Source organism: Trachypithecus francoisi, unplaced genomic scaffold (genome assembly GCF_009764315.1).
Source record: "Trachypithecus francoisi isolate TF-2019V2 unplaced genomic scaffold, Tfra_2.0 Lachesis_group13, whole genome shotgun sequence".
NCBI lineage: Eukaryota > Metazoa > Chordata > Mammalia > Primates > Cercopithecidae > Trachypithecus > Trachypithecus francoisi.
The window spans coordinates 22,900,320-22,913,990 of NW_022681458.1; the positions used below are offsets into that span (position 1 = coordinate 22,900,320).

The 13,671-nt window shown below is 42.9% G+C and overlaps 1 protein-coding gene across 1 annotated transcript; it reads right to left on the reverse strand.

Moving 5' to 3' along the window:
- Positions 1-10,735: 10,735 nt before the first annotated feature.
- LOC117095310 (high mobility group protein B1-like) lies at positions 10,736-12,151 on the reverse strand. Its single transcript, XM_033232095.1, has 2 exons — positions 11,636-12,151; positions 10,736-11,352 (listed from the first exon to the last, which is right to left on the reverse strand). Exons 1-2 carry the CDS (start codon positions 11,909-11,911, stop codon positions 10,984-10,986), a joined length of 645 nt encoding a protein of 214 aa, XP_033087986.1. The 5' UTR covers positions 11,912-12,151; the 3' UTR covers positions 10,736-10,983.
- Between the last annotated feature and the right edge of the window lie 1,520 nt (positions 12,152-13,671).

Consider the following 13,671-nt stretch of genomic DNA (forward strand, 5'->3'; position numbering starts at 1 on the left):
TTAGTCCTGGGTTACTGTATTCTCTCTTGTGGCTCCCCTACATCCACACTTTTGTAAAAAATCCTTCTTAAATACATTCTCCTCAAATTATCCTATCTTGAGGGTGCCATCTGTTTCCAATGGGATAAAGACTAATGTGGTGGGGTGGGGGAAGAGTGATGTCATGGAAGATGGCAGAGTAGAATTGATCCCTTCACCGAAACCACTATTGAGCTGGCAAGAACTGTCAGAACCAACTCTCTGGAGCTCTAGATTCTAGTGGAGCACTTGCAGCATTGAAGGAAGTACTTGATGAAGAAAGAGGCTGGTGAATTTTGGTGAATACTTCCCAGCAGCATCCAGTTGTAGAGATGGCAATCTGTATCCCTGATGTGCTTGGTGATGTGAGGGTGGGCTATAGGGACCTTGTCCTCCAAAAATCAGGCTTGTGTGTTTTGATATACCTTATAGTTTGCTAAGGGGGCCACCTCAGAGGTTGGCCATTGTTTCAACCTCCATGGGCTGAGCTGAAATGGTTTTCTCATTGGTGGAGGGGATTAAAAAAGCTCTGTTTTTTTCTTTTCTTTTCTTTTTTCTTTTTTTTTTTTTAAGATAAGGTCTTGGCCAGGCGCGGTGGCTCATACCGCTGAGCCACATGGCTGAGGTGAGCAGATCGCTTGATGTCAGGAGTTTGAGACCAGCCTGGTCAACATGGTGAAACCCTGTCTCTACTAAAAATGAAAAAAATTAGCTGGGTTTGGTTATGCACCTGTAATCCCAGCTACTCGGGAGGCTGAGGCTAGGGGAATTGCTTGAACCTGGGAGGTGGAGGCTGCAGTGAGCCAAGATCATGCCACTGCACTCCAGCCTGGGTGACAGACTGAGACTCTTATCTCAAAAAAAAAAAAAACAAAAAAAACAAAAAAAACAAAATGAGGTCTTGCTATGTTACTCAGGCTAGGTTCAAACTCCTGGGCTCAAGCAATCCTCCTGCCTCAGCCTCCTGAGTGATGGAGGGGATTAAAAGAGAAAAAACAGCGCTTTTCTTTTTTGGATCCAGGAATTGAAGGAAATCTCTGTTAGGTCACTGGTTGACTGCAGAAATAATAAGAGTCTTTAGTGACTACACATGCCAAGGAATATAGTCTTTGCAACATAGTTTTTTTTTTTTTTTGAGATGGAGTCTCGCTCTGTCGCCCAGGCTGGAGTGCAGTGGCCGGATCTCAGCTCACTGCAAGCTCCGCCTCCTGGGTTTACGCCATTCTCCTGCCTCAGCCTCCCGAGTAGCTGGGACTACAGGCGCCTGCCACCTCGCCTGGCTAGTTTTTAGTATTTTTTTAGTAGAGACGGGGTTTCACCGGGTTAGCCCGGATGGTCTCGATCTCCTGACCTCGTGATCCGTCCGTCTCAGCCTCCCAAAGTGCTGGGATTACAGGCTTGAGCCACTGCGCCACAACATAGTTTGGAAAAGGCACGAAATAAATAGATGACTATAGCTTTCTTCAAGCAACAATAATCCTTGAAACTGAGACAGAAGAGAAAATCTAATTTCAAGGGTTACAATTTTAATATTCAAAATTTCCAATTCTTATCACAAAATTATAAAGTATGCAACATAAAATGAAAGTATGGCTCATTCACAGTAAAAGGAATATAGAAAAAAAGTTGATAGAAACTATCTGTGAAGAGCCCAGACATTGGACTTATATAAAAAGACTTAACTGTCTTAAATATGCTGAAGGAAAAAAGAAAAGAGCTCATGGAAACCATGAAGAATAGCTAAGGAAAATCAGAAGAATGATGTATATACATGCATAGAATATCATAAAGAGATAGAAATAATAAAAAGGAACCAAATAAAAATTTTGGAACTGAGAAGTACAAAAGCTGAAGTACAAAAATTACTAGAGGGGGTCAACAGCACATTTGAGCAGGCAGAAGAATCAGTGAAATTGAAGATAAGGCAGTTAAAATTACCCACTTTGAGGAACAAAAAGAAAACAATTGAACAGAGCCTATTGGACATGGACACAAATTAAGCATATCAAAACACATGTTATGGGAGTTACAGAAAGAGAAGAGAGAGAGAAAGGGGAAGGAAAAATATTTAAACGGGGAAGGAAAAATATTTAAACACATAATGGCGCCAAAGTTCCCAGATGTGGTAAAACATGTGAATCAACACATCTAATGAGCTTGATAAACTTAAAGCAGGATAAACTCAGAGATTCACACTGAGACACATTATAGTCAACTGTTGAAAGCCAAAAATAAGAGAAATTCTTTAAAGTGAAAGAGAGAAGTGACTCATGATTCACGTGGGTCCTGCATAAGAACAACAGCTAATTTTTCATCAGAAACCATGAAGGCAGTGTAATGATGATATCTTGAAAGTGCTGAAAGAAAAAAACCTGTCAACCAGGAATATTATAGCCTGTCAAATGTTCTTTCAAAACGTGAAGGAGCCAGGCATAGTGGCTCACGCCTGTAATTCCAGCACTTTGGTAGGCTGAGATGAGTGGATCAACTGAGGTCAGGAGTTTGATACCAGCCTGGCCAACATGATGAAATCCCGTCTCTACTAAAAATACAAAAATTAGCCAGCTGTGGTGGCATGTGCCTGTAATCCCAGCTACTTGGGAGACTGAGGCAGGAGAATCGCTTGAACCTGGGAGGTGGAGGTTGCAGTGAGCTGAGATTGGGCCACTGAACTCCAGCCTGGGTGAGAGAGAGAAACTCCATCTCAAAAAAAAAAAAAAAAAAAAGGCAACCAAATACCACATGTTCTTACTTGTAAGTGGGAGCTAAACATTGAGTATATATGGACACAAAGTAGGGAACAAGAGACACTGGGGCCTACTTGAGGGTGAAGGGTGGGAGGAGGGTGAGGATCAAAAAAAACTGCCTATTGAGTATTATGCTTATTACATGGATAATGCAACAATTTCTACACCAAACCCCCATGACACGCAATTTACAACAATTTATGTAACAAGCTTGCACATGTACCCCTGAACCTAAATTAAAAGTAAAAAAAAAAAAAAGAAAACAAATAGCATGATGGTAGAGGTAAGTTCTTTTTTTTTTTTTTTTTTTTTTTTTTGAGATGGAGTCTGGCTCTGCCGCCCAGGCTGGAGTGCAGTGGCCAGCTCTCAGCTCACTGCAAGCTCTGCCTCCCGGGTTCACGCCATTCTCCTGTCTCAGCCTCCCGAGTAGCTGGGACTACAGGCGCCCGCCTCGTCGCCCGGCTAGTTTTTTGTATTTTTTAGTAGAGACGGGGTTTCACCGTATTAGCCAGGATGGTCTCGATCTCCTGACCTCGTGATCCGCCCGTCTCGGCCTCCCAAAGTGCTGGGATTACAGGCTTGAGCCACCGCGCCCGGCCAACGAGGTAAGTTCTTTATTATCGATAATCATTAAAAATGTAAATAGATTAAACTCTTTTTTTTTTTTTTTTTTTTTTTTGAGACGCAGTCTCGCTCTGTCGTCCGGGCTGGAGTGCAGTGGCCGGTTCTCAGCTCACTGCAAGCTCCGCCTCCCGGGTTTATGCCATTCTTCTGCCTCAGCCTCCGAGTAGCTGGGACTACAGGCGCCCGCCATCTCCCCCGGCTAGTTTTTTGTATTTTTTAGTAGAGACAGGGTTTCACCATGTTAGCCAGGATGGTCTCCATCTCCTGACCTTGTGATCCGCCCGTCTCGGCCTGCCAAAGTGCTGGGATTACAGGATTGAGCCACCGCGCCAGGCCATTAAACTCTTAATTAAAAGACAGAGATTGGCAAAATGAATTTTTTTTTTTTTGAGACAGAGTCTTGCTCTGTCACCCAGGCTGAGGTGCAGTGGTGCGATCTTGGCTCACTGCAACCTCTGCCTCCTGCTATATTTTTTGTATTTTTAGTAGAGGTGGGGTTTTACCATGTTGGCCAGGCTGGTCTCAAAGTCCTGACCTCAAGTGATCCGCCTGCCTCAGCCTCCTAAAGTGCTGGGATTATAGGCGTGAGCCACTGTGCCTGGCCAGCAAAATTAATTTTTTAAAAATGATCCAACTATATGCTTTTACTAGAGACTAACTTAAGATTCAAAGATGTAAATAGGTTGAAAATAAAAGAATGAAAAAATATATTCTAGGGCTGGGCACAGTGGCTTATACCTGTAATCTCAGTACTTTGTCTTTTTTTTTTTTGAGACAGAGTCTTGCTCTGTTGCCCAGGCTGGAGTGAAGTGGTATGATCTCAGCTCACTGCAACCTCCGCCTCTGGGGTTCAAGTGATTCTCTTGCCTCAGCCTCCCAAGTAGCTGGGACTGCAGGTGGGTGCCACCACACCCCAGCTAATTTTTGTTTGTATTTTAAGTAGAGGTGGGGTTTCACCATGTTGGCCAGGCTGGTCTCGAACTCCTGACCTCAAGTGATACACCCACCTCAGCCTCCCAAAGTGCTGTTATTACAGGCGTGAGCCACCATGCCTGGCCAATCCCAGCACTTTGGAAGTCCAAGCCAGGAAGATCACCTGAGCCAGGAGTTTGAGACCAGCCTAGGTAACATGGCAATACCCTGTCTCTACTAAAAATTAAAAAAAAAAAAATGGCCAGGGATGGTAGTGCACACCTGTGGTTCCAGCTACTGGAGAGGTTGAGGTGGAAGGATTGCTTTAGCCCAGGAATACTGTGCAGCCATGGCTGCAGTGAGCTACAGTAAACTGTGTTTGTGCCACTACATTCCAGTCTGGGTGCCAGGGTGAGACTGTGTCTTTGAAAAAAAAAAAAAAAAGATATTCTATGCAAATTATAACCAAAATAGAGCTGGAATGGCTATGTTAGTATCAGAAAGAATATATTTTAAGTCAAGAATTGTTATAAGAGACAAAAAATATTTATATTGATAATAGGATCAATTCATCAGGAAAATATAATAATTATAAACATAAACACATCAAACAATAGAGTCCAAAATATATAAAGCAAATATGGGCAGAATTAAAGGAAAAAATAGTTGTATAACAATAGTTGGAGACTTCAATATCCTACTTTCAATAATAGATGGAACACCTAGACAGAAGATTGGCAAGGAAATAGAGGACTTGAAGAACACTGTAAACTAACTAGACTGCAGACATACAGATCACCTAACAACAGCAGAATATACTTCTCAAGTGTACATGGAGCAATCTCCAGGAAAGAACATATGCTAGGCCAGAAAATGATTCTCAATACATTAAAAAAATCAAAATCATACAAAGTATCCTTTTCAACCACAATGGAATGAAGATAGAAATAAATAGCAGAAGAAAAACTGGAAAATTCACAAAGATAGGGAAATTGAACAACACATTTTTAGCCAATTTAAAGAAGAATTAACGCCAACTCTACTCAAACTTTTCCAAAAAATGGAAGAGGAACAAACATCTTCTAATACATTCTATGAGGCCAGTATTGCTCTCATATCCAGACAAAGATGCCATGAGAGAAGCAAAATTCACACCAATATCTCTTATGAATATAGACAGAAGGAATCCTCAACCAAATAGTAGCAAACCAAATCCAATAGCACTTTAATAATTGGCTGGGTGTGGTAGTTTGCACCTGTAATCCCAGCACTTTGGGAGGTCGAGGCAGGAGGATCACTAGAGGTCAGGAATTTGAGATCAGCCTGGCCAACATAGTGAAACTCCATCTCTACAAAAATACAAAAATTAGCTGGTGTGATGGCATGTGCCTGTAATTCCAGCTATGGAGACTGATGCATGAGAATCACTTGAACCCGGGAGGCAGAGATTGCAGTGAGCTGAGATTGCACCATTGTGCTACAGCCTGGGCAACCAGAATGACACCCTGTCTCAAAAAAAAAAAAAAAATATATATATATATGTGTGTGTGTGTGTATATATATATATGTATGTATATATATATATATATATATAAAGAATCACGTACCACGTCTAAGTGGAATTTATCCCAGAAACCAAGAGTGATTCAACACAAGGAAATCAATCAATGTGATATACCACAATAGCAAAATGACAGGAAAAACATGACCATCTCAATAGATGCAGAAAAAGCATTTGATAAAATTCAGCACCTTTTCATGATAAAAACTCAGAACACTAGAAATAGTGGGTGCTGTGATTTGAATGTGTGTATTCCTCCAAAATTCATGTGTTGAAACTCAACCCCAGTGCAATAGAACTAAGATGTGGGGGCTGAAGTAGGTTATTAGTGCCCTCATAAAAGGGCTTGAGAGAACTAACTGGGCTCCCCTTTCCCCTTCAATCTCTTCTGCTATGTGAGGACACCATGTTGATCTCCTTTTGCCCTTCTACCTTTTCCTGCTTACTGTGAGGATGCCTCAAGAAAATGCTGTCTATGGAACAGGCCCTCACCAAACACCAAATCTTCTGGCATTTTGGTCTTGGACTTCCAAGCCTCCAGAACTGTGAGAAGTAAATTTCTTTCTTCTTTTTGGTGGCAAGGAGACAGGGTCTCACTCTGTTGCCCAGGGTGGAGTGCAGTAGCAAGATTCTGGTTCACTGCAGCCTCAAACTCCTTGGCTTGATCAGTCCTCCCACTTCAGCTTCCCAAGTAGCTGGGACTATAGGTTCCTGCCATCATGCCTAGCTAATTTTTAAATGTTTAACAGAGATAAGTCCTCGCTATGTTACCTGAGCTGGTCTTGAACTCCTGGCCTCAAACAGTCTTCCCACTTCGGCCTCCCAAACTGTTGGTATTACAGGGATGAGCCATTGTGCCTGGCAGAAATACATTTCTATTATTTGTAAATTAATCACTCTAAGGTATTTTGTGATAGCAGCAGAATGGGTTAAGATAAAAGGGAACTTCCTTTACATGATAAAGGACATTTATGAAAAAAAACCCACAACACATTATTCTCAATGGTAAAAGACTAAAAGCTTAAAGTTTCTAGAATCAGGAACAAGACAAAGATGTCTGTTGTCATCTGTGCTATTCAACATTATACTGGAAGTCCTAGACAGAGCAATTAGGCAAGAAAAATAAATAAAAGGCCTCCAAATAGCAAAATAAGAAGTAAAACCACCACGATTTTTAGAAGACATGGCTCTCTTTATAGAAAATCCCATAGAACCTCCGAAACCTACTACAGCTGGTAAAGGAATTCAGCAAAGTTGCTGCAAGGCCAACACACAAACATCAGTTCTATTTCTTTATGCTAGCAGTGAACAATCTGAAAAGGAAATTAAGAAAACAATTCAATTTACAGTAGCATCTGAGAGAATAAATTACCTTGGAATAAATGTAACTGAGGAGGTGAAAGACTTGTACACCAAAAACTAAAAACTTTGATGGAAGAAACGAAGGAAGACCTAAATGAATGGAAAGACATCCCATGTTCATGTGTTGGGAGTGTTAATATTGTTAAGATGGCAGTATTCCCCAAACCAATCTACAGATTCAGTGTAATCCCTATCAAAATTCCAATGGTCCTTTTTTTTGGAGAAATTGAAACTTATCCTCAAGTTCCTATAAAACTGCAGGGACCGGCTAGGTGCAGTGGCTCATGCCTGTAATCCCAGCACTTTGGTAGACGGAGGTGGGCTGATCACGAGGTCAGGAGATCAAGACCATCCTGGCCAATGTGGTGAAACCCTGTCTCTACTAAAAATACAAAAATTAGTCAGGCATGGCGGTGCACACCTGTAGTCCCAGCTACTTGGGAGGCTGAGGCAGGAGAATTGCTTGAACCTGGGAAGCAGAGGCTGCAGTGAGCTGAGATCATGCCACTGCACTCCAGCTTGGGCAACAGAGCAAGACTCCGTCTCAAAAAGAAAAAAAAAAAAAACCAAAAAACAAAACCCAAAAAACTGCAGGGACCTCTGAATAGCCAAAACAATATTAAAAAAGAAAAAGAAAATGGAAAGACTCACACTTCCTGATTTCCACACTTACCAGGAAGGTACCTGATTTCCAAATTTCCCAGGAAGGCGTTTTTTTATTTTTTTGAGATGGAGTCTGGCTCTACCGTCCAGGCTGCCCAGGAAGGTGTTTTTGAGACTGGGCCTAACTCTCACCTAGGCTGGAGTGCAGTGGCACAGTCTTGGCTCACTGTAGCCCCTGGGCCCTGAACTCAAGTGATTTTCCCATCTCAGCCTCCCAAGCAGCTGGGACTACAGGTACACACTGCCACATTTGGCTAACTAAAAAAAAAAATTTTTTTTTTTTTGGAGACTTGAGGTCTCACTATATTGCCCAGGCTGAAGTGTGGTGCTTGTATAAAGACAGGCACATATAGACCAATAAAATAGAATTGAGAGTTTAGCAATAAAACCAAACGTCTATGGTCAATTGATTTTTGACCACAGTACCATTTAATGGGAGGAAAGAAGAGTCTCTTTAACAGATTGTGGTAGGACAACAGGATAACCACATGCAAAAGAAAACATGAATTCATACCCTTGCCTCATTCCACATGCAAAAACTAATTCAAACTGGATCAACAACATAAATGTAAATGATAAAACTATTAGAAGAAAACATGAGGTAAATCTTCATGACCTCAGATTTGGCATTCAAATCTTGAGCAACAGAGAAAGAAAAAGACAACTTGTTCTTTCTTTCTTTCTTTTTTCTTCTTGAGACAGAGTCTCACTCTGTTGCCCAGGCTGGAGTGCAGTGGTGCTATCTCGGCTCACCGACACCTCTGCCTCCTGAGTTCAAGTGATTCTCCTGCCTCAGTCTCCCGAGTAGCTGGGACTACAGGTGTGCACCACCATGCCATCCTAATTTTTGTATTTTTAGTTGAAACAGGGTTTTGCCATGTTGGCCAGGCTGGTCACGAGCTCCTGACCTCAGGTGATCCACCTGCCTCAGCCTCCCAAAGTGTTGGGATTACAGGCGTGAGCCACCGTGCCCAGTCAAATTGTTCTTTCTTAAAATTAAAAACTTGTGATAGACTTGTACCAACTGTTCCTCCAAATGTGATACGAGTCAGCCAAGAACTGCCATTAAGTACATTAAGCTGAAAGTCTGAACCTATGTAATAAATAGGTTGTGCTATTTACAGAAAATGAGTGATTAAAAAAATTTTTTTTAATTAATAGAGATGGGTTCTCACTATGTTGCCCAGGCTGGTCTTGAACTCCTAGGCTTAAGTGATCCTCCCACCTCAGCCTCCCAAAGTGCTAGGATTACAGGTGTGATCCACTGTGCCCAGCCTGTTGTTTAAATTTTAAGTGGTTTAACGGGCCTCCCAAGGAGTTACCTGCTTTGGAAAATCACATATGTTGAACCTCTCATTTTGGCATAAAAAGAGATGCAGCTGGGTGCGGTGGCTCATGCCTGTAATCCCAGCACTTTGGGAGGCTGAGGTGGGTGGATCACGAGGTCAGGAGATAGAGACCATCCTGGCTAACAAGGTGAAACCCTGTCTCTACTAAAAATACAAAAAATTAGCTGGGTGTGGTGGCATGCGCCTGTAGTTCCAGTTACTCGTGAGGCTGAGGCAGGAGAATTGCTTGAACCTGGGAGGTGGAGGTGCAGTGAGCCTAGATCAGGCAATTGTACTCCAGCCTGGGTGACAGAGCGAGATTCTGTCTCAAAAAAAAAAAAAAAAAAAAAAGAGATACATCACTTTTATCAGTAGACAATTTCTCCTCATCTCTACTGAAAAAGCGTTGAGTTGAAGAAATGTGAAATTACTAACTTGCCTGGGGTGCTGTTGTGGCTTGGTCCAGTTAAGATAGGAGGAGCAAATGTGACAGTGGAGATTAAGGCGATATTTTTAAAAATTTATTTATTTATTTATTTATTTATTTATTTTTGAGACAGGGTCTTGCCCTGTCACTCAGGCTGGAGTGCAGTGGCGCAATCATAGCTCACTGCAGGCTTGATCTCTCAGGCTCGAGCAATCCTCCAGCCTCAGCCTGCCTAGTAGCTGGGACCACAGGTCCACACCACCATGCCTGACTAATTTTTTTGATTTTTAATACAAACAGGGTCTCGCCATGTTGCCCAGGCTGATCTCAAACTCCTGGGCTCAAGCAGTCCTCCCGCCTCAGCCTCTCAAAGTGCTGGGATTATAGGTGTGAGCCACTGTGCCAGGCCAAAAGATAATTTATTTGGATAGGAAGTGATGGCAGTTTACTCTGGGTGGAGTAGTGGAGATGGAGAAAAGTGGAGTTTTTGAGAATTATTTCAGTGAAAAAATCAAAAAGTTCTGGTGATGGACAGGTGCTCCACTAGTTTTCTATGCTGAGTAACAAATTACCACAAACTTAGCAGCCCCAAATAACACCCATTTATTATCTTACAGTTTCCATGGGTCAGGAGTCTAGGCACAACTTAACTGGGTCCTCTGCTCAGGGACTCACCAGACTTCAGACCAAGTATTGATATGGGCTGTAATTTCATCAGAGACTCAACCAGGGAAAGGTCAATTTGCAAGCTTCCTCAGGTTGTTGGCAAATTCATCTCCTTGCAGTTGTAGCACTGAGGTCCCCATTTTCTTTCTGGCTCTCAGAGGCCAACCACAGGTCCTTGATAAACATGATAGCTTCTTCTTTTTTTTTTTTTTTTTCCTAATAAAAGAATTGTACTTACTTAGAAGCATTCAGAATGTCAACAAAACAGCTGCAACTTTTTATTTTTTGCAATTACAAAGTGGTATTCCATTAACAGAACAATTATTTTGTATAAGCTGCATCAGAGACAACTGAAGATGAAAAAACTACCATCCCTGTATATAACTAATTTGTGCTGTGGACCAACAAGAAGTTGCTTTAAATTTCCATGCCAATTTACAACCCCTGTACTGTACCAGGCAAGGTTAGTGGCTACTGAAAATACCACCAGGAGAGGGCTATCTAAAGACACATTTGGCAGTGTGTTAGCTATACAAAATAAAAGACACTGTGCAGTTTAAAAACAAATCGTACACAGCCTTACATTTCAATTTTTTTCTTTAAAAGGAGTGAGTTTTTTGCAGGGGGAGTTAAATGCTTTATAGACAAGAAAAAAAAAACTGTGCTAGAACCAACTTATTCATCATCTTCTTCATCTTCATCTTCTTCATCTTTTTCCTCCTCTTTATCCTCTTCATCTTCCTCCTCTTCCTTCTTTTTCCTTGCCTTTTCAGCCTTGACACCTCCCTTTTTTTGCTGCATCAGGCTTTCCTTTAGCTTGATATGCGCAATATCCTTTTCATATTTTTCCTTCAGCTTCGCAGCGTTCTTTTCATAAAGGTGCTTGTCATCTGCAGCAGTGTCATTCCACATCTCTCCCAGTTTCTTTCCAACATCACCAAGGGACAGGCCAGGATGTTCTCCTTTGATTTTTGGGCGATACTCAGAACAGAACAGGAAATAGGCTGAAGGAGGCCTCTTGGGTGCATTGGGATCCTTGAACTTCTTTTTGTTTTTTTTGAGACGGAGTCTCATGCTGTCGCCCAGGCTGGAGTGCAGTGGCACTATCTCTGCTCACCGCAACCTCTGCCACCCGTGTTCTAGTGGTTCTTCTGCCTCAGCCTACCGGGTGACTGGGATTATAGGTCCCTGCCACTGCGCCTGGCTAATTTTTGTAGTTTTAGTAGAAAGGTGGTTTCACCATCTTGGCCAGGTAGTCTTGGATTCCTGACCTCGTGATCCACCGGCCTCGGCCTCCCAAAGTGCTGGAATTACAGGCGTGAGCCACCGTGCCCGGCCTGAACTTTTTTGTCTCCCATTTAGGAGGGATATAGGTTTTCATTTCTCTTTCATAATGGGCCTTGTCCGCCTTTGGCATGTATTCAAATTTTCCTTTCTTTTTAGCAGTCATGGTCTTCCACCTCTCTGGGCACTTCTGAGAAAACTCTGAGAAGTTGACTGAAGCAGCTGGGTGCTGCTGCTTATGCTCCTTCCAACAAGTTTGCACAAAAAATGCATATGCTGACATTTTGCCTCTCGGCTTCTTAGGATCTCTTTTGCCCATGTTCAGTTATTTTTCCTCAGTGAGGCACAGAGTCGCCCAGTGCCCCTCTGGCTCTCACTTGCCCTGGCGTGGTCTCTATGGAGCTCAATGTACTGCAATGGCTGTGAGAGCGGGAGCCAGACGCAGCCTCCTCACTCTCTCTGCTCTGTAACATTACTCTTCGATAGCTTACTTCTTTAAAGCCAGCAAGGGAGTCTCTCTCCAGTCAGCTAAGATGGAGTATTATATAACATAACGTAATCACAGGAATGCCATCCAGTCACTATTGCCATATAACATATCCTAAACAAGATTCTAACATCTATCACCTTGGCTATATATCCCAAGTAGCTGGGATTACAGGTGTGTGCCATGACAGCTGGCTAATTTTCGTATTTTTAGTAGATACGGGGTTTCACTATGTTGGTCAGGCTGGTCTAGAACTCCTGACCTCAAGTGATCCACCCACCTCGGCCTCCCAAAGTGCTGGGATTATAGGCATGAGCCACCACTCCCAGCCCACCTTGGCTATCTTCTATTGATTAGAAGCAGGTCACAGGTTCTGCCTCAAGGGGAGAGGATTCTACAAAGACATGCCTCATTGTGGGTAGGGGGATGCTATTTAGAGTGTGTCTCCCCCAAGTAGAATAAGGGAAAGTGAAGTATCACCTATAACATTCAAGTTTCTGGCATGAGCAGGTGGGTGGAAGTTGTGCCATTTATTGAGACACAGAGCATGTTGGTTGAGGAAAGCTCTTGAGTTCAGTTGTTGACATTTGAGTTAAGCTGCTCAGGGGCATGAACCATGCCTGTTTTGTTTTTCATTCTATATCCAGTGACTGGTGTAGTTCCTGACACATAGTAGGTACATTATAGAATGAATGAATGAAATCTGTGAGATACCCAAGCACGATGTAGATGAAGCCGACATCTCCTGGATGCCAGTTGTGAGGTGTTGACATTTTCAGAATGCACGTGTTTTGCACCATTGGTGCGTAATGGTGATGATCATGCTGGCTTGGATGAGATGGCCTAGGAAAGAGGGTTCAGGGAAGAGAGCAAAGGGTCTTGGGACTGAGCACTGGGAGCCCCAGGACTGAGAAGTGAGGCTGGAGAAGAAACATTGGCAAAGAATGCAAAGAGAGGACAGACACAAAACTGGTGCCAAATGCTGCTGGGAAGTGGAGACAAGATTGAGAGGTGTGCCTAGGGGGAACTGGTTTTGGTAGAGTGGTGGGGCTCAGCTGCCAACTTAGTGGGTGGAGAAGTGGAGGAGGTAAGGACATGGAAGGCAAGTAGACAACTCTTTCTAGGAGTCTGGCTGAAGGGGAGGAGGGACTGAGAAATGAGAAATGAGAAATGAGCCATCCATAATTGAGATCATCCAGGTCCTGACTCCAATAGACTGCATCCTGAGGCAGGGGCTGCAGTGCTCTGGACTGGGTCCACCCTCTGAGTCAGAGAGAGAGAGAGAGAGCACCTTCTCTGCCTAGCTCAAATTCTTGCTTTTATATTATCTTGCTTTTATATTACTGTCTCTGTCGTTCTTTTTTTTTGGAGCGGGGGATAGAGTCTCACTCTGTTGCCCAGGCTGGAGTGCAGTAGCGCAGTCTCAGCTCACTGCAACTTCCACCTCCCAGGTTCAAGTGATCCTCTTTCTTCAACCTCCCAAGTAGCTGGGACTACAGGTGTGCACCACAATGCCCAGCTAATTTTTGTATTTTTAGTAGAGACGGGATTTCACTCTGTTGGCCAGGCTGGTCTTGAACTCCCGACCTTAG

Coding starts and splice junctions, on each gene's coding strand:
- LOC117095310 (XM_033232095.1), bottom strand. CDS start 11,911: ATGGGCAAAAGAGATCCTAAGAAGCCGAGAGGCAAAATGTCAGCATAT. Junction 11,353..11,635: donor AAAAGTTCAGGCCGGGCACG/GTGGCTCACGCC, acceptor AAAAACAAAAAG/AAGTTCAAGGATCCCAATGC.